This window comes from Pan troglodytes, chromosome 10, assembly GCF_028858775.2.
Source record: "Pan troglodytes isolate AG18354 chromosome 10, NHGRI_mPanTro3-v2.0_pri, whole genome shotgun sequence".
Classification (NCBI taxonomy): domain Eukaryota; kingdom Metazoa; phylum Chordata; class Mammalia; order Primates; family Hominidae; genus Pan; species Pan troglodytes.
The window spans coordinates 53,400,991-53,419,626 of record NC_072408.2 but is presented as its reverse complement, the minus strand read 5'-3'; the positions used below and the strand labels follow the sequence as shown (position 1 = coordinate 53,419,626).

The following is an 18,636-nucleotide window of genomic DNA, read 5'->3' as shown; positions in this document are numbered from 1 at the left end:
AAGAAGTGGTTGCATATTAAAAATGTAACAAAAGCAGCCAGTGCTTTCATAAAGAATATTGTGTTAGGGATCCCACCTCACCCACCACCCCCCATCTGCCATATTTTGAAAAGAAAATAACATTTCTTATAGCCAGCAACTTTTTTTTAATGTTACATATACTATTCTAAAGGAACATCTGATGATTTATAACCCAGTAGGTGTCAAAGTATGTTTAACATATGATTTATTCAGGATCCCTCCCCTTTTTGAATTCCAAATGGTAGAACTGAAAGTGCGATGCAAAGACTGGCGATCCATATTCTATCTTTGGCAAGCTTGTACAAGCACTGTTGTAAATGTAATGTAAAAGAACTGTAAACTAGGAACTTCTTCAGTTTATGAAACACCATTCAGGACTGCTACTTCTTGACTGTTTTCTTCTTTTAAGGTATTAATCTTTTCTTCTCCTGGAGTATGCTGTAGCTTAGAAATGTCATTGCCAGAAGCACTAGTCGGGCTATTTATTGCCTTTTCTGAAGGACCATGCTCTTCAATCACATATTTTGCCTAGCCCATTTTCAGTAACTGAAGCTGTATCAGATTCAGTCATTCCATCCATCAGAACAACATCTTCATCAGTCCTTCGTCTACGAGACCTCGTATGACGATTAGTACTGTGATGAGATTTGCTGGCATCAGTGTCTGCAGTCTGATCTGATTCTGATTATCAAGTACGCTGTATGGATTGCTGTCTGGATCTTTGGGCACAGAACTGATGGAGGATTTGCCACCACGTGGTCCACCACGACCTCGACCCCCTGAAACACTTCTGCATCTTCCTCCTGGGCATCTCCTGCTGTCACGCTGATGTCGGCTGTCTCGATCATCTTCTTCAGTGACCAAATCACTCAGCTTGTCTTTACCCTCAGATTCTATTTCAGAGGGGTTAGACAGCTCAGAATTTGTACCATAACTGGAGGTGTAATTAGGGCCCTGACAACCTCTGCCTCTTCCACTATGAGACCTAGAACCAATCTGTTATGGCTGCTCATTAATCTGTAGGCATTCCATTCTTAGCTGTTCTACTTCCTTTAGATAAGCAATATGGTACTTTAAAAGAACTTGCACATTTCCAATGGTTTCTTTAGTGCCAACAAATACAAATGGAATCATACTGTCTTCTCTGAGTAGTTTTATTTTCACTGTCCCCTTCAATTCTCACCCGAACCATATCAGATTTGTCCACTATTTCTTGAATAACTTTGCCATTTTTTCCAATTACTTTTCCAATGAGATTCTTAGAAACCTGAATAAAATCCTCCACAAATTCCAAGAAACCTCTAGCCTTTTTTACAGCACCAGCACTCTCTATAGATTCTAAATGTTCCAGTGTCTTCATCTAGCTCAATGCGGTAACTCCAGGAACCTTCCTAGCTTGCTGAATGTTACTACCATGTGTTCCTATTGCCACACTCATTAAATTTTCTCTCACAACAAATTCCTCAGGAAAAGCTGCTGCAAGTTGTTTTGTGCATTCTGAATGCTTGGTGATCTCTTCATTTCTGGTCATAAGCATCAACTTCATACAAATACTTCACAAACGCATGTCACTCAAGATGTTTACTTTCTTCACAGTTGCTTCACTGGCAGACAGTGTCATTAGCTGTGTTGTTTCTGGATGGTAAAAAATTCTGCATGCTCCTACTGCTTTCTTAAAATCTTTGTGTGCATTTTCATTAGCACACGCCTCTCTCATATCCTCAGGAAAATCCACTGTGCATTTAAAGACGGTATTTTTTTTTTTGACAGTTTTATTTTTATTGACAGGCCAAAGTTGTTCAAATGTGACTATTTCATTGTAAGTAGCGTCACAAGCAGTATATTCAATGACATAAAATTCTCCTTTCATCATCCAAACTTTAGCCACCCGCCATCCACATGGCTCTTGGTCATTTGCTCTTGAATATACCTCTACTTCATCTCCTTCACTAATTTATTTTTTTATATCAGGTGGTGGAGGTAATCTAACCTCATTAAATGGAACCTGGCATTCTGGTTGCCAATTATTTTCAAAAGCAACTGTAAGGGAGTTGCTTACTTAAGGGAGAACGCAGTGGTGCGTTCTCTGCTCACTGCAAGTTCTGCCTCCCGGGTTCATGCCATTCTCCTGCCTCGGCCTCCCAGGTAGCTGGGACTACAGGTGCCCACCACCATGCCTGGCTAATTTTTTTTTTCTATTTTTTAGTAGAGACGGGGTTTCACTGTGTTAGCCAGGATGGTCTCGATCTCCTGACCTCGTGATCCACCTGCCTCAGCCTCCCAATTGCTGGGATTACAGGCGTGAGCCACCACACCCGGCCCACACTGTATTCTTAAAGTAAGCTAGAGGAAATAAAATGTTATTAAGAAAATAATAAATAAGACAGCATATATTTACTATTCATTAAGTGGAAGTGGATTATCATAGAGATCTTCATCCTCCTTGTCTTCACATTGAATAAGCTGAGGAAAGATAAGTTGGTCTTGCCATCTTAGGGGTGGCAGAGGTAGAAGAAAATCCACATATAAGTGCACGCACTCAATCCAAACCTGTATTGTGCAAGGACCAACTGTGTGAGATGATAGATATTACTATCTATATGTATCCCATAACATGTTGTAAACCTTAAATATACACAATAAAATTTATTTTAAAAAAACATAACACCACCAAAAGTTCAGGGTTTGGAGAGCTTCTGGGTTGCTGAACAGGTAGAGCTGCTACAAAGGTGGCATACTCAGAGTGGGCACAACAGCTCCATACCTGTTCCCCCATACCTTGCCCTACATATCTCTTCTATCTGGCTGTTCCTGAGTTGTATCCTTTTATAATAAACAGTATTTGTGGAGCTGGAGACCATTTTCCTTAGCAAACTAACATAGGAACACAAAACCAAATACCACATGTTCTCATTTGTAAGTGGGATCAGAATGATGAGAATACATGGACACAAGCGGGGGAACAACACACACTGGGGCCTGTTGGAGGCTGGGGAATGAGGGAGGGAGAGTATCAGGAAGAATAGCTAATGGATGCTGGGCTTAATACCTAAGTGATGGGATGATCATAAAAGTTGGAAATAAAAATAAATAAATGGTATTTGTAAGTAAAGCACTTTCTGTGAGCTGCTCTAGCAAATGATTGAACCCAAGGAGGGGCTTGTAAGAACCCTCAGTTTATAGTTGCCTGGTCAGAAGTTTTGGAGGCCTGGGACCTGTGAATTGGTTTCTGTATTGGGGGTTAGTCTTGTGGGACTGAGTCCTTAGCCTATGGGATCTTAACCCAATTGGTGTCTGCTGGGGAATTGATGTGTGGGCATGCCAGAAGTGAAGTGTTGAGTATTATGAGTGAGGGTACAGTAGGAGAGGAAATAAATTACTGTTTCTTTATGTTTTTGTTTTTGTTTTGTTTTTTGAGACGGAGTCTTGCTCTGTCTCCTGGGCTGGAGTGCAACGGCGCGATCTCAGCTCACTGCAACCTTGGTCTCCCGGGTTGAAGCAATTCTCCTGCCTCACCCTCCCCAGTAGCTGGGACTACAGGTGCATGCCACCATGGCTGGCTAATTTTTGTATTTTTAGTAGAGACAGGCTTTCACCATGTTGGCCAGGCTGGTCTTGAACCCTGACCTCAGGCAGTCTGCCCGCCCTGGCCTCCCAAAGTGCTGGGATTACAGGCGTGAGCCACCGCGCCCAGCCCTGTTTAGGTCTTATATTTAAATTTTGTGGAATCTGGTTTTGGCATTAACTATTCTGCAATGATTACATTATTTGGAATTGTTTCTTTTTTATATGTGGAATTATTTCTTTTTGTCTAGTATATTATGATTGAAAAAATTAATAAGCTGAAAGGGATAAAAAAGTCATAATTAAGGATTAATCTTTGGTTGAATTCTATATATTTATAAATTGGTCTGTATTTGTGTATGAGAATTCTATAAACATTGATTGCTGAGGCTTTTTAGCATGTCCTTAATTTATAATTGGTTTTGCAGTTGCTTCCTTTTGTGGTTGTAATAATTTCACTCACATATTGAATGTAGGCACTATAGCTCTGATCCATGTGTTCATAATGCATTTCTTAGCAACCACCAGTGTTCTTTTTAGGAGCTGTGTTTTTAAGAGGCATTGGGGCTTCAGCTTTGAGGAGGACTCAAAAGATATCTTTTTCTATTAATACAGCACAAGCAGCAACATAGATTACAATAGTTTTGACACCTTCTGCATTACTATAGACCAAAATTAAAGGGTTTAAATTTATCTCCAGTATTTAATATCAATGTGCTATCGCTTTTTTCCTGGCCTCATCAACACATTAAACATTATGAATGGTTCCTTGTATATTACGCCCCAATTGGAGTTTCTTTTTTTAATTTATTTTTATATACCTTTCATTAAAAGTTGTAGAACATTTTACAGATGCTAATTATATTTCACAATGCTCCTTTAAAAGTTGTAAGCTTTTATTTTCCACTTTAATGGTAAAATAGTTGCAAATATGTATTTAATTTACTAGATCACCACTTAACCATGACAACTTTCCCTTCTTTTTACTCCTCAGTCCTCCATGACAACTCTGCTAAATAGAATTGTCTGCAGTGATGAAAATGTTTTATATCCTCATGTCCAGTATGGCAGCCACTAGCATTTGAAATAGAGCTAGTGTGACTGGGAAACAGAATTAATTCTATTTCACTAATTAAAAATAAAATATAGTCACATATGGCTAGTGGCTACTGTATTGGACAGCACAGCTCTCCAGTCTCCACCATCCCAACAAACTGCTATTGTGGTTTACCTGCTAATTGCCAAATCCAGTCAATATGTTTCTTTGATCTTTCTCTGGCATTTGATTGACTGTGTCCTTATTTTATAAACTCTTTCTTTGGCATCTGTGCCTTCACTGTCTCTTGATTCTTAATTTTTCTGCGGATGATATCGATGGTTTTAGATGTCTGCACTTGGCTCTTACATTGTCTTAAAGCACACTTTAGCTATTCATTCAACATTTGCTGGGTATCAGTTTTGTGGTGCTAGGAATAACTTACTCCCTCCTTCAGGAAATTCCCCTGGCCTCAGCTGGCATTACTGCTAAAGATTATAAAATCAATCTCTTCTTCACTTGAGTTTATTTCTTCAGAAGTCCAGACTCATGTACTTAACTTCCTATTGATAGTTGGTTCTGGTTGTCTCATGAGTGCCTCAAGTGACTACTTAGTACTGAACTTATCTCCACTCCTATATAAAAGCAAAAAACCTTCCACCTATCACTCTTCACATTATCATACATCTACTGCTTCTTAATTACAATATCCCCCCCTTATCCTTAGGGGATATGTTCCAGGATCCTCAGTGGATCCCTGAAACTCAGATAGTACTGAACCCTGTGTATACTATGTTTTACCAATCCGACAACTGAGAGGGCTACTAAGTGACTAACAGGTGGGTAGTATATAAAGATTGAATATGGGACAAAGGGAGGATTTATGTCTTGGGCAGGATGAAGCAGGATGGCACAAGATCTCATCATACTACTCAGAACAGCATGCAGTTTAAAACTTAAGGATTGTTTGTTTCTGGAGTTTTCCATTTAATATTTTTGGACTGCAGTTTACAGCAGATAACTGAAATCTCAGATAAAGTAGGGACTACTGTACTTGTAAAGCCTCTAATCTCATCTTTCTTTCACACATCTTGTCATATTTATTGTCCTGGCTCTCAGGAGCAGGAACCCAAAGCATAGATTCTTGCTCATTTTTCTCTTCCTGATACATCCAAAGGTTCCAATTTCTACTTGTAGCTCTTTCCCTCTTTGTTAATTTATCAGTTGATGTCTAAGCTCCTTGAAGGAGCTCTTCATGATCTCGTTTCAGGGTGAATCTACGCTCTAGGTGTGCTAAGCCAATAGTATTTCCCCCAAACACCGTTTCCTTTTCCTTTTCTTTGTTTTCCTAGAGAGAACTTATCAACTCTAACACCATTTTCTACTACTCCCTTCTATAGACAAAGTCAGAACAGTTGTTTCTCCTCTTTCTATCATCATCACTATAGCTGCCTTAGATTAAATGCTTCCTATGTGTCAGGCACTATTCTGAGTGTTCTGTATTATCTTATTTAATTCTTAAACAGCACAGTCAGCTGTAGGTACTGAAACTCAGGCACAAAAGTTAAGAAACCTTTTTTTCTTTTTTCACTTTTGTGTGATTATTTTTGGGAAAAAAATTTTATTTTATTTTTTGGAGCTGTTTTAGATTTATAGAAAACCTGCAAGAGCATAGAGAGTTCTTATATGCCCGTTCTCCCTACACAGTTTCCCCTATTATTAACATTTTGCATTACTGTGATACACTTGTTATGATTGATGAACCAATATTGATATATTAATATTAACTAAAGTCCATAGTTTACATTAGGATTCACTCTTTGTCTCCTACAGTTCTGTGAATTTTGACAAATGTATAATATATCATTCAGTATCCTACCATACAGTCCCATACAGCATAATTTCATCTGCCTAAGAAATGTCCTATGTTCCACCTGTTTGTCCCTTCCACTTCCCCCTGGCAACTTATGATCTCTTTAGTGTCTATGGGTTTTTGTTTTTGTTTTTTTAATAACCAGAATGTCATATAGTTGGTATCATAGTGTATAACCTTTTCAGACTGGCTTCTTTCACTTAAGATTCTTTCGTGTCATTTTGTGGCTTGATAGCTCATTTCTTTTGATGAAAAATATTCCATTGTATGAGTATACTGCAGTTTGTCCATTTATCCATTAAAGAACATCTTGGATGCTTCCAATTTTTGGCAGTTATAATAATGTTGATATAAAGATTTGTATGCAGGTTTTTGTGTAGACATAAGTTTTCAACTTATTTGGATAAATACTTAGCAGTGGGATTGCTGGATTGTATGGTAAGACTGTGTTTTGCTTTGTAAGAAACTGCTGGACTGTCTACCAAAGTGGTTGTACCATTTTACATTCCCACCAACAATGAAGGAGAGTTCTGTGGCTCTACATTTTTGACAGAAATTGGTGGTGTCAAATTTTTTTGTGGATTTTAAGCTGTGGATTTACATTTAAATCAAATTTAAATTTAAGTTGTGGATTTTAAGCATTCTAATAGATGTGTAGTGGTATCTCACTACTCATCATCGTTTTAATTTTCAATTTCCTAATAACAAATGATATTGAACAATTTTTCATATGTTCATTTGCCATCTGAATGTCTGCTTTGGTGAGGTGTCATTCAGTTTTTTGCCCGTTTTATAATTGGGTTGTTTCTTACTGTTTTTTTGTTTTTTGTTTTTGTTTTGTTTTTTGAGACAGAGTCTCACTCTGTAGCCCAGGCTGGAGTGCAGTGGCACGATCTCAGCTCACCGCAACCCCTGCCTCCCAGGTTCAAGTGATTCTCCTGCCTCAGTCTCCCGAGTAGCTGGGATTACAGGCATGCGTCACCACGCCTGGCTAATTTTTCATATTTTTAGTAGAGATGGGGGTTTCACCATATTGGTCAGGCTGGTCTCAAACTCCTGACCTCGTGATCCGCCTGCCTCAGCCTCCCAAAGTGCTGGGATTACAGGTATGAGCCACTGCGCCCGGCCCTCTTATTGTTGAGTTATAAGTTCTTTGTATATTTTAGATACTAGTTTATCACATACGTGTTTTGCAAAGATTTTCTCCGAGTCTGTAGCTTGTTTGTTCATGCCCTTAACAGTGTCTTTCACAAAGCACAGATTTTTAAATTTTAATGAAATCCAATTTATTGGGGTTTTTCTTGGATTGTCTTTGATGTTATATTTAAAAGTCGTCACCAAACTCAAGATCACCTAGATTTTTTCCTCTGTTATCTTCTGTAAATATTATAGTTTTGCATTTATATTTAGGTCTGCGATCCATTTTGAGTTAACATATTTTTGAAAGGTATAAGATCTGTGTCTAGATTATTTATTTTGCATGTAGGTAGATAACCAGTTGTTCAAGCACTGCTCAACTTGTTGAAGTTCAATGAAGTCTTGAACGTAACTGTCAAGTTGAAGACTATCTTTTCTCCATTGAATTACTTCTGTGCTCTGTTTTAAAAGATCAGTTCACTGTATTTGTATGGGTCTGTATCTGGACTGTCCTGTCCTTGATCTTTCTGTCTGTTCTTCTGCCAATGGCATACAATCTTGATTACTGTAGCTTTACAGTAAGGTGTGTTGTTTTTTGTTTGTTTTCTTGTTTGTTTGTTTTGAGACAAGGTCTCGCTCTGTCACCCAGACTGGAGTGCAGTGGCACGATCTCGGCTCACTGCGACGTCTGCCTCCCAGGTTCAGCTATTCTCCTGCCTCCGCCTCCTGAGTAGCTGGGACTACAGACAGTGCCACCATGCCCAGCTAATTTTTGTATTTTTAGTAGAGACAGTGTTTCACTAACACTGTCTGTTTGTTGGCCAGGCTGGTCTCAAACTCCTGACCTAAGGTGATCTGCCTGCCTCAGCCTCCCAAAGTGCTGGGATTACAGGCATGAGCCACCTTTACAGTAAGTTTTGAAATTGGATAGTGTCAGTCTTTTGACTTTTTTCCTTTTTTTCTTCAATATTATATTCATTATTATGGGTTTCCTGCCTTTCTGTATAAACTTTAAAATCAGTTTGTCAATATTCACAAAATTAATTACTGGGATTTTCATTGAGACTATATTGAAATTTATGTAGGTCAAGTTGGGAAGCACTTGTATTTTAACAGTATTGACTCTTCCTGTCAATTCTTGGACTATCTCTCTATATCTTATTTATATGTTACTTATATTTATTTATATTAATACATATTTATATAGTTTATATTTTATTTATATTCTATTTATATCTTCTTTCATTGGTATTTTATAGTTTTCCTCATATAAATCTTGTATATATTTTGTTAGACTTATACTTAAGGGTTTTTTTCCAGTGCTAATATAAATGGTGTTGTGTTTCAGTTTCAAATTACATTTGCTCATTACTGGTATATAGGAAAGCAATTAATTGACTTTTGTATATTAAGAAATCCTGTATCCTGCAACCATGCTATAATCACGTATTAGTTCCAGTGGATTTTGTGTGTTATTTAGAAGTGTGTTGTTTAATCTTCACATACTCTGAGATTTTTCAGCTAGCTTTCTGTTGTTGAGTTCTAATTCCATTGTGATCTGAAAGCATACTTTATATGATACCTATTATTTCAAATTTAAGGTTTTATGACCCAGAATGTTGTCTAACTTGGTTAATAGTCCATGAGAACCTGAGAATAATATATAAAGTTCAAAACAGGTTTCACTGGACCCAAATCAGAATGTCTGCAGGGCTGCGTTTACTTTGGAGGCTCTAGGGAGAATATATTCCCTTGCGTTTCCCAGTTTCTAGAGGCCGCCACCTTCCCAAGTAGCTGGGGTTACAGACACGCGCCACCGCGCCCAGCCAATTTTTTGTATTTTTAGTAGAGATGGGGTTTCGCCATGTTGGCCAGGCTAATCTGGAACTCCTGACCTCAGGTGATCCACCCGCTTCCACTTCCCAAATTGCTAAGCTAACAGGTGTGAGACACCGCACCCGGCCACTAAACAGAATTTGTTATCTGATCATGATTCAAACAAAGAATCTAAAGTTAGGGGCTCAGAAACTTTTTTCTTCCAACAAATAAATGAACAAAGTCATTGATATGTCTTCCCTAGCCTTTGTTCTTATTCTCATCTCTAGTCTGATGTCCTTTGAGTAGACTGCCTTACACTGACAAATGCCATGCCAAACTTCTATATTCAGTAATGTAGTTTGTTAATGTTTTCCTTCTCATTCAGGTATTGTCAGCTGATCTCATGGATAGAGGTTTAAATGGCCTCTGGTAATAGTGACAATGCAAGGGCGAGAAAGGTTCCGCTTTCTCTTTTGTGTCTCTCTTTTAGATGTCAGCATCATAATTCTGCCAACTCAGTTAGCTAAGTATTTGGCTAGTTATTTTCATTCTCAGCTAACCAGAATGTGTTTTACCTTTTAGGTTTACCGACAAGACTGTGAAACTTTCGGGATGGTGGTGAAAATGCTGATTGAAAAAGATCCTTCATTAGAAAAGTCTATACAGTTTGCATTGAGGCAGAATTTACATGAAATAGGTGAGCGGTGTGTTGAAGAACTCAAGCATTTCATTGCAGAGTATGATACTTCCACTCAAGATTTTGGAGAGCCTTTTTAGATTTTTCTGCTCAGGCTAAAAAAAAAAAAAAAAAAAAAAAAACAGTTTCTAAAAATTTTTTTTCCTGGATTGTGTAAATCCTTAATATATGGAATTTTTGTGATGCAGAGAAGTACTTTATGATAGTTGACAACATTTCAATATTAAATAAACATCTAAAATAGTCTGTTTAAGATGTTTGATTCAAATTTTTGTATTTTTTGTAGAGATGGGGTTCACCATGTTGGCCAGGCTAGTCTCTAACTCCTGGCCTCAAGTGATCTGCCTGCCTCAGCCTCTCAAAGTGTTGAGATTATAGGCGTGAGCCACCGCTCCCTGCCCAACACATATACCATCTGAAAATGTTAGAATTCTGAGTTGTGATTTTATTGACTTGTTGCTTGCTTTTTCTTAGGCTTTGTAACTTGTAATATGTTAAAGTGTACTATCCTAATAAACTGAATACTTCGGTATCTTAGAGAATATTTGCTTTGAGAGTAATTCTCATTCAATGATAAAATAGAGCACTTAAATCTCTGAGAGATACCTCAGAAAAAAATCTGTTTTTCCAAGTAATGAACTCAGTGTCTTCTATTACAATAATCCTGAAACTCCTGACTCTCTCACTGATGTATGAGTCTTAAATAATATCATATACAAGACTAATAAATAGAAGAGGCAGTTTGAGGTGGAAGGTGAGGGATATTTTAAGTTTCGGACTGTAGGAGATCAGTCAGGGTGGTAGGAGAAGCTATAAGGAAAGACGCAAACCTTCTTGGAAGGCTGGGAGGTTTTGCAAAGCTTCAGAGAGAATAAAGCTGAAGGCAGCTAATTCTCTTACCCCGAGGCTGAGGGCGAAGAGTAGGTAACAAGGTAGTGTAAAGAAATTTATCTAGATAAGTTTGTTTACATATGTCCTCCGGAAACCAACCCTTGATCAGTGCAAGACTGCTCCCTGCAAAGGGGGGCGACAATGTTCATTACTCACAAATTGTGTTGGCTTCAGGCCTTTGGCATTCTATCTGTACCGAATAAATACAAGCGGCTCCAGCCTATCAGGACTGCACTCTCTTTTGGGCTGCGCTAAAGCCGGCAGTCCCCTAGCCATTCTTACGCAAAATACCTGCGTCTGAATACTCCTTTCATCCGGTCGCTCGGCCAGAGTCTGCAGGACAGACTTGGCAGCAGGTGCCCCCTGTGAGGAACACTGAAATGGATCACGACGGAACCCCCGAAAACGAAGGCGAAGAGACTGCGCAGTCAGTAAGTCATTGGTGCCCGCTCGGGATTTCCAAGTTCAGGGGAATTCTCAAGCTAGGGTTTCATCATGGGACAACAGCTATCCACACAACAGAAACAGTATATAAAAGTATTGAAACAACTGCTTAAAGGTAGCAGAGCCTCGGTTTCGCAGGCTCAATTAAGGGACCCAGTGCAAACTGTCGTTTCCCATAACCCATGGTCCCCAGAAGAAGGCACGCTGGACCTAGAGCTTTGGGAAAAAGTGGGGAGAAATCTTAAACGATATGCACAAGGGCAATGGGTCCCAGTAAAATCTTTAACGTTATGGGCCTTAGTTAAGGCTACTTTGGCCTTGCTCTACACAGAAGAGCCTAAGAAGGGAAAGGAGGAGGAACCATCACCTTATCGCCTCCTCTTCCTCCCTCAGTCCTGCCGTTACCAGATAAAGATACCAAAGAGGAAACGGAGGTTTTCCCTGAGCCCCCTCCCCCAATAAATTGGAAAAAAGACAACAGATACACTACAGCTATGGGACCCTGTTTTAGGCAAGCGGCATTAGAAGGGGACCTCTTGGCCTGCCCAGTGATACAAAATTGACAAGGCAATCAAGTATATGAACCCATTACTTTTTATGCTTATAAAGAGATAAGAAAAAGCATTAGAGAAAATGGAGCTGCTAGTAGCCCATTTACGAAAGGATTAATTAAGGCCATAGCAGACAACTTCCATATAACCCTATAGGACTGGTCAGTGCTAGCTAAAACAATTTTAGAGGCCAGTCAGTACCTCCCCTGGAGGACAGAATTTGATGAATTATATAAACAGCAAACCTCTTTCTAGTAATAGCCACTGTTACATTTCTTCCTCTGTCCCTTACGTGGCTCTCTTAAAATCCTATTTGGGTAGAACACTGGCCTTTAAAGGGAGAGAAATTACAGCTGAGCCAGTAAATTAGTTGACCAATTAAAAGCCGGCCATATAGAACCATCAAACAGCCCTTGGAATTTGCCCATTTTCGTCATTCCCAAAAGGTCTGGCAAATGGAGACTTTTGCATGACTTACAAGCTATCAATGCTAATTTGCAATCTATGGGGCCCCTTCAACAGGCTCCCTTCCCCGCAGCAGTTTCTCAAGATTGGCCTATAGTTGTTACTGACTTAAAAGACTGCTTTTATACTATTCCCCTTGCAGAACAGGACAGAGAAAAATTTGCATTTACAATACCAGCTATCAACAATGAAAGGCCAGCTCACCTATTTTATTAGAAAGTACTTTCTCAAGGAATGCTGAACAGTCCTACCATGTGTCAGTATTATGTAAATCAGGCTTTGCTCCCCAGGAGAAAAGAATATCCTAGTTGCAAGATTATTCATTTTATGGATGATATTTTACTAGCAGCTCCAATGGAGCCAGTACTTTTGAGTTTATATGCCTCTGTCATAAGGAATACACAGTTAAGAGGTTTAATCATAGCACCTGAAAAAGTACAGATGTCCTCACCTTAGAAATATCTTTACATACTAACTTCCTGGTCAATAAGACCTCAAAAGGTTAAATTAAATACTAGCAACTAACATACCTTAAATAATTATCAAAAATTGCTAGGCGATATTAACTGTCTTTGCCCCACCTTGGGCATAACTACTGATAAATTACAGAACCTGTTTTCTATCCTAAAAGGCAGTATAGCCCTAGACTCTCCTAGGTATTTAACCCCCACAGCAAAAAGAGAAATTGAGGAAATCAAGCTATTTCTCAGAGGCAACTAGATCGCATAGACCCACAATACTCAGTCCAATTGTTTGTTCTTCCTATTAAACATTTCCCCTACAGGATTAATAGGACAGATGGCCCCGGGGCTGCACTTCCTAGAATAGGTTTTTTGCTCACATACCAGGACTAAAACACTATCTCCCTATATCCAGCTAGTTAGTAAAGTCATCTATACAGACAGCGGATGATGCCATCAGTTGCTAGGTTATGACCCTGATGTCATAAGAATTCCCTTGAGTAAAAAACAATTTGAAGCAGTCTTGCCCCTATCTCTAGACCTTCAGATAGCACTCTCTGATTATGCAGGCCATATAAAACATGCCCTTCCTGCTGACAAACTACTTCAGTTCTTATCTAGTACTTCTGTAGTTATTCCTACAAAGGTAGTTTCCTCCCCCATACCTAACGCTGTAATGCTTTTTACCGATGGCTCTCGTAAAAATGGAAAAGCGGCTATCTGGTGGAAACCACATAACTCCCTCACTCCATCGAGATTTACTAGTACTCAGAGAGCTGAGGTTGAAGCCCTAATATTGGCCCTAGAAACTTTTTCTGTTCAGCCCATCAATATTGTTAGTGACTCTGCTTACTCTGTTTATTTATTGCAGAACCTTGAAACAGCCCTCATTAAGTCTACTCTCGAGCCGGCCCTGTGTGCCTTTTTTCTTTGACTTCAGTAATTGCTAAATCAATGTACACATTCTATTTTTATCACACATATTTGAGCCCACAGCTCACTGCCTGACCCACTGGCTTATGGCAATGATCAAGCAGACCTGCAGGTTATGATGTCACTGCTTAACCAAGCCACCCAATCACATCAATTTTTCCACCAAAATTAGAGAAACTTAACTAAACAATGTCAACTTACCCAAAGACTAGCTAAACAAATTATCCTGCAATGCCCAGATTGCCAGCTCACAGGCATGTCCCCTCCTTCAACAGGTTTTAACCCTAGAGGACTAGAACCTAATCAGTTATGGCAAACAGATGTTACACATGTCCCTGAATTTGGAAAACTAAGATATATACATGTATCCGTTGACACCTATTCTCACCTAATTAGCGCACATGCTCTTCCTGGAAAGTCCACCCCATCTGTCATTAAACATCTTTTAACTTTTATGTTTATGGGGCAGCCCACAAAAATTAAAACTTAATAATGGTCTGGCTTATGCCAGCTCACTCAACAATTTTGTCACACTTGGAGCGTCCATTCCACAGGCATCCCGTACAACCCCCAAGGACAGGCTGTAGTAGAACGTGCCCACTTCACCCTTAAAAATATGCTCAGAAAACAACGGAGAATATGAGTAAAGACCCTGCAACACTACTAGCACAAGCCTTACTTACCCTTAATTTCTGAAATTTAGATGATAAGTTTCAGTCAGCTATAGAAAAGCACTTTGCTAAAACCTCTCCAGACATAAAACTGCAGTTTTATGGAAAGATGTAAATAGTAATATATGGCATGGTCCAAATGTTTTGCTAACATGGGGAAGAGGATATGCTTGTGTTCACATCCCCTCAGGCCCTCTTTGGATTCCAGCACGACGCATCAAACCATACCATAGTGGGGCTAGGACCCAACCCAGTACCAGAAATGAAGGAAACGACCCTGCAGGCCCCGCAGCCCCCGCAGGCCCCGCAGCCCCTGCAGCCCCGGAAGAAACGGGTTCGTCGGACGACACAGCTTCGTCGGACGACAGGAGCGCCAGACATTACCTGGGGGATGCTGAAGAAGACAACTCAGGAGGCTGAGAGAATCCTGCTCCGAACACAGACACCATTCACTCCAGAAAATTTGTTCCTTGCTATGCTCTCTGTTGTACATTGCAACTCACGCAAGGTATTGGTCCTTTTTATTCTCTCACTTTGCCTGTTACCCGTACCTACTATACCCTATTAAGCCCATTTTCTAAATCTGCCTTTTTTCAGCCCTATTCCCTTCCCAGCGTCTAGCAGTGTGACTTTTTAGCTAGGAGGGACTAACATACCCCCAGTGGGGTTCCTCAGTAACAGCCATATGGAAGGATATGCAAAAAAAAATCTCTCCTAGAAAGACCCCCACTCCTGGGGGTCGCTTCTTAGTTAGAAAAGAATATTACTAATTATACTTATGTTTGTCTCTTGTTGTTTACTAATTCTAGGATGTAAAGCCGGAAAACAAGCAGTAACTGCTATGCCTGACAAAACTGTTGCTGCACACATCTGTGCTCGTCAATCAACAAAACCTGATGCAAAAAACAGAAAAGGGGTGATGTAGGAGATCGGTCAGGTTGGTAGGAGAAGCTATAAGGAAAGACGCAATTGGAAGGTCGGGAGGTTTTCCAAAGCTTCGGGAGAGAATAAAGCTGAAGGCAGCTTTATTAATTAATTCTCTTACCCTGAGGCTGAGGGCGAACAGTAGGTAGCAAGGGAGTGTAAAGGAATTTATCTAGATAAGTTTGTTTACTTATGCCCTCCGGAAACCATGCAAGTCTGCTCCCTGCAAAGGGGGGCGACAATGTTCATTACTCACAAATTGTGTTGGCTTCAGGCCTTTGGTATTCTGTCTCTACTGAATAAGTACAAATGGTTCCAGCTTATCAGGACTGCACTCTCTTCTCGGCTGCACTAAAGCTGGCACTCCCCCAGCGGTTCTCATGCAAAATACCTGTGTCAGAATACTCCTTTCATCCATCACTCAGCCAGAGTCTTCAGGACAGACTCGGCATGGGACTTGTCCAAAAAAATTCTAATCAAAAGAGGAAAATTTTGGAATATGCCAGGAATAGTGGAATTTTATTTTTTAAATTTTTTTATAGGCCCATACGCTCTATCTCAAGAAACAAGATGATTGTAACATGTCCATGATTAAACTATTGGCAGATTATTGCTGTGTTAATCTCTGTAGTCTAATGAGTTCTTTGTTCTGTTCTGCTGCCTTTTACGTTTTCTTGTCCTTTCAAAAGTGTTCTTGAAAGAAACAAAGCGAATAGGCAGTTAGCACAGCACAGCTACCCCTTACCAAGCAGTCTATGGAAACAACCCCTCATCCAAATCATGGGTTAGTTAAGAATCTAACTGGGGCAATTAAGATGAATTCCACTCACTTCCTGGTCACTTCAGCAGCCCAGTGGCATTGAGCCAAAATATACAATTCTGTGTTATTAGTGAGGAAACTTTAAAACTCATGTTTGTTATTACTTACTACCCAATTTCATTATCCTCCCTTCCTCTTTCCATTTCTATTCTCTCTCACTTGAATTCTGGCATTATTTTTAGTGGCCTCTACTGATAATACCTACCCTAGAGTACATAAAAATTATATTAAAAGAGGAAGTAGCAGTATGCATAATTTTAACAGATTCTATAATGGGTGCCTCAAAATATGTATTGTGCCATTCCACAAATTTAAAAGCTAATTGAGGACAGTTTTTTTTAAATTTCCTAAGTGAGACCACCTTGGATTTTTATTTTTGCCATTTAGATGTTTATAGTTATTTAGCTTTTATAAAACATAAGCCAAGCTAAATCCCACATAACAACTCTGGTATTCTTCCCTCATATGAGCAGTGATTTTATTTGTTACCCACCTTAGATAGACTAAGAAAGTTCTAGTCTTGTTTCTCCTTCTCCCCGCTTCCCTGGGGTTTTTCCTTACCATAAGTATTCTGGTCCCAGGGTTCAGTTCCTTTAGTCAAGATGTCACAAGTTTAAAAACAAAACTTGAGAAACTACCAAAGGCTCAGGAGTTGTTCACTTTGTTGAAATCCATTAAATTAGAGAAGTCTCACTAACAGATGTATTTAAATATAGGTACAACAGATAATTTCTTTTTCTCCCCTTCCCCAAATTACAGTCAGCATTTAAAGCTGTTTATGGCTTGCCATCAGCATTATTCTGGTAGGCTTGTTAGTGTTAAAATCTATTTGATTTTTTTTTTTTTTTTTTTTTTTTTGCCTCTTAAAGTCTAATTTTAGGATGGATGAATTCAGATGTTTACCAGAGTGTGTATTTTACATAATGTTCTTGATTAAAAAGACTTGTTTGTAAATTATCCGTTGTTTTTGCATATGCCCAGTTGATGTGATAAAATTTTCATTGTCTTGCCATATAAAGCCTTGGTTATCAACAGGTGGAATGTAGATATTGTAAAGCTTTTTGTGAATTAAAAGTGCAAAATAAAGCAACCACATTTAAGTAGATTGTCTTTTCTCTTATTTTAACAGGGTTAACGTATTTTGCTAAAATGTGGGCTTTATTACTCTCTACTGCAAGATTACTTCTTAGTCTTCAGTTCACCTACTCAGCAGCAGGATAGAGGAAGTGTGAGAATTGAAAAACTACAGCAGTGCCCCCTCATCTGTGGTTTTGCTTTCCATGTATAAGTAAACCATGGCTACCATTGTCCAAAAATATTAGATGGAAAATTTCAGAACAACTCGTAAGTTTTCAACTGTGTGCCGTTCTGAATGAAATCTTGCAGCACCGTGCTTTGTCCCACGTGAATCATCCATTTCTCTAGTGTATCCACACTGTATACACTACCCACCTGTTAGTTATCTGTACCATTTACTCCTGACATCCAGCCATTGACTATGTCATGGTTCCATGATCCAGGATCACCCAAAGCAGATGATCCTCCTTCTGATGTATCGTCAGAAGGTCATAGTAGTGCTCATGCCTGTAATCCCAGCACTTTGGGAGGCCAAGGTGGGTGAATCACTTGAGGTCAGGAGTTTAAGACCAGCTTGGCCAACATAGCGAAAACCCCGTCTCTACTAAAAATACAAAAATTAGCCAGGCGTGGTGGTGGGCGCCTGTAATCCCAGCTACTCAGGAGGCTGAGCCATGAGAATTGCTTCAACCCGGGAGGCTGAGGCTGCAGTAAGCCAAGATCACTCCAGCCTGGGTGACAGAGCCAGACCCTGTCTTAAAAAAAGGAAATCAATAGTAGCCTCACGCTATGTCACAATGCCTGCATCATCCACCTCACTTCATCTCACCATGCAGGCATTTTACCATCTCACATCCCATCATCAGAGGAAGAGTTGATTACAGTATATTGTTAAAATTGTTTTTTATTGTTTTTTTTTTTCTCTTACTGTGCCTAATTTATAAATTAACCTTTACCATAAGTGTATATGCATAGGAAAAACCTGGTATATATAGGGTTTGGTATTATCCATGGTTTAAGGCATCCACTGGGGCTTTCGAGCATACCCTCCACACATAGGGGGTGCTACTGTATTCACTCTGGGGACTTAGGGAGTCTTCTGAGAAGTAGTTAAGAAAGGTGGCGCCTGATACAGTAGTACTCAATTGTTGTGTAATTATGAATCTGAATTTCAAAGAATTGTAGGATCAAGGTCCTCTATCTTTGTAATAACTCCTGGAGGGCAGGAAACTTGTCTTTGGGACTCCAGTTCT

At 39.4% G+C, this 18,636-nt stretch overlaps 1 protein-coding gene and 1 pseudogene across 36 annotated transcripts in view; one reads left to right on the top strand and one right to left on the bottom strand.

The window, feature by feature from the left end:
* The window catches only part of PPHLN1 (periphilin 1), a 120,841-nt gene extending 103,432 nt beyond the window's left edge, over positions 1-17,409 (top strand). For 8 of the 36 annotated variants that reach the window (XM_063785757.1, XM_063785754.1, XM_063785759.1 and 5 more), the window contains 4 exons: positions 10,032-10,146; positions 11,368-11,468; positions 14,771-15,070; positions 15,372-17,409. In XM_063785757.1, coding sequence (XP_063641827.1) covers positions 10,032-10,146; positions 11,368-11,468; positions 14,771-15,070; positions 15,372-15,398 — 543 coding nt within the window. In that variant the 3' untranslated portion in view covers positions 15,399-17,409. Of the gene's footprint in view, positions 1-10,031; positions 10,691-11,367; positions 11,722-13,829; positions 15,218-15,371 lie in introns of those variants that run through there. The other 28 variants (XM_063785756.1, XM_063785753.1, XM_001167316.7 and 25 more) reach the window with 9 other exon arrangements.
* On the bottom strand, positions 290-4,051 carry LOC134807479 (RNA-binding protein FXR1-like; annotated as a pseudogene).
* Positions 17,410-18,636: the final 1,227 nt, after the last annotated feature.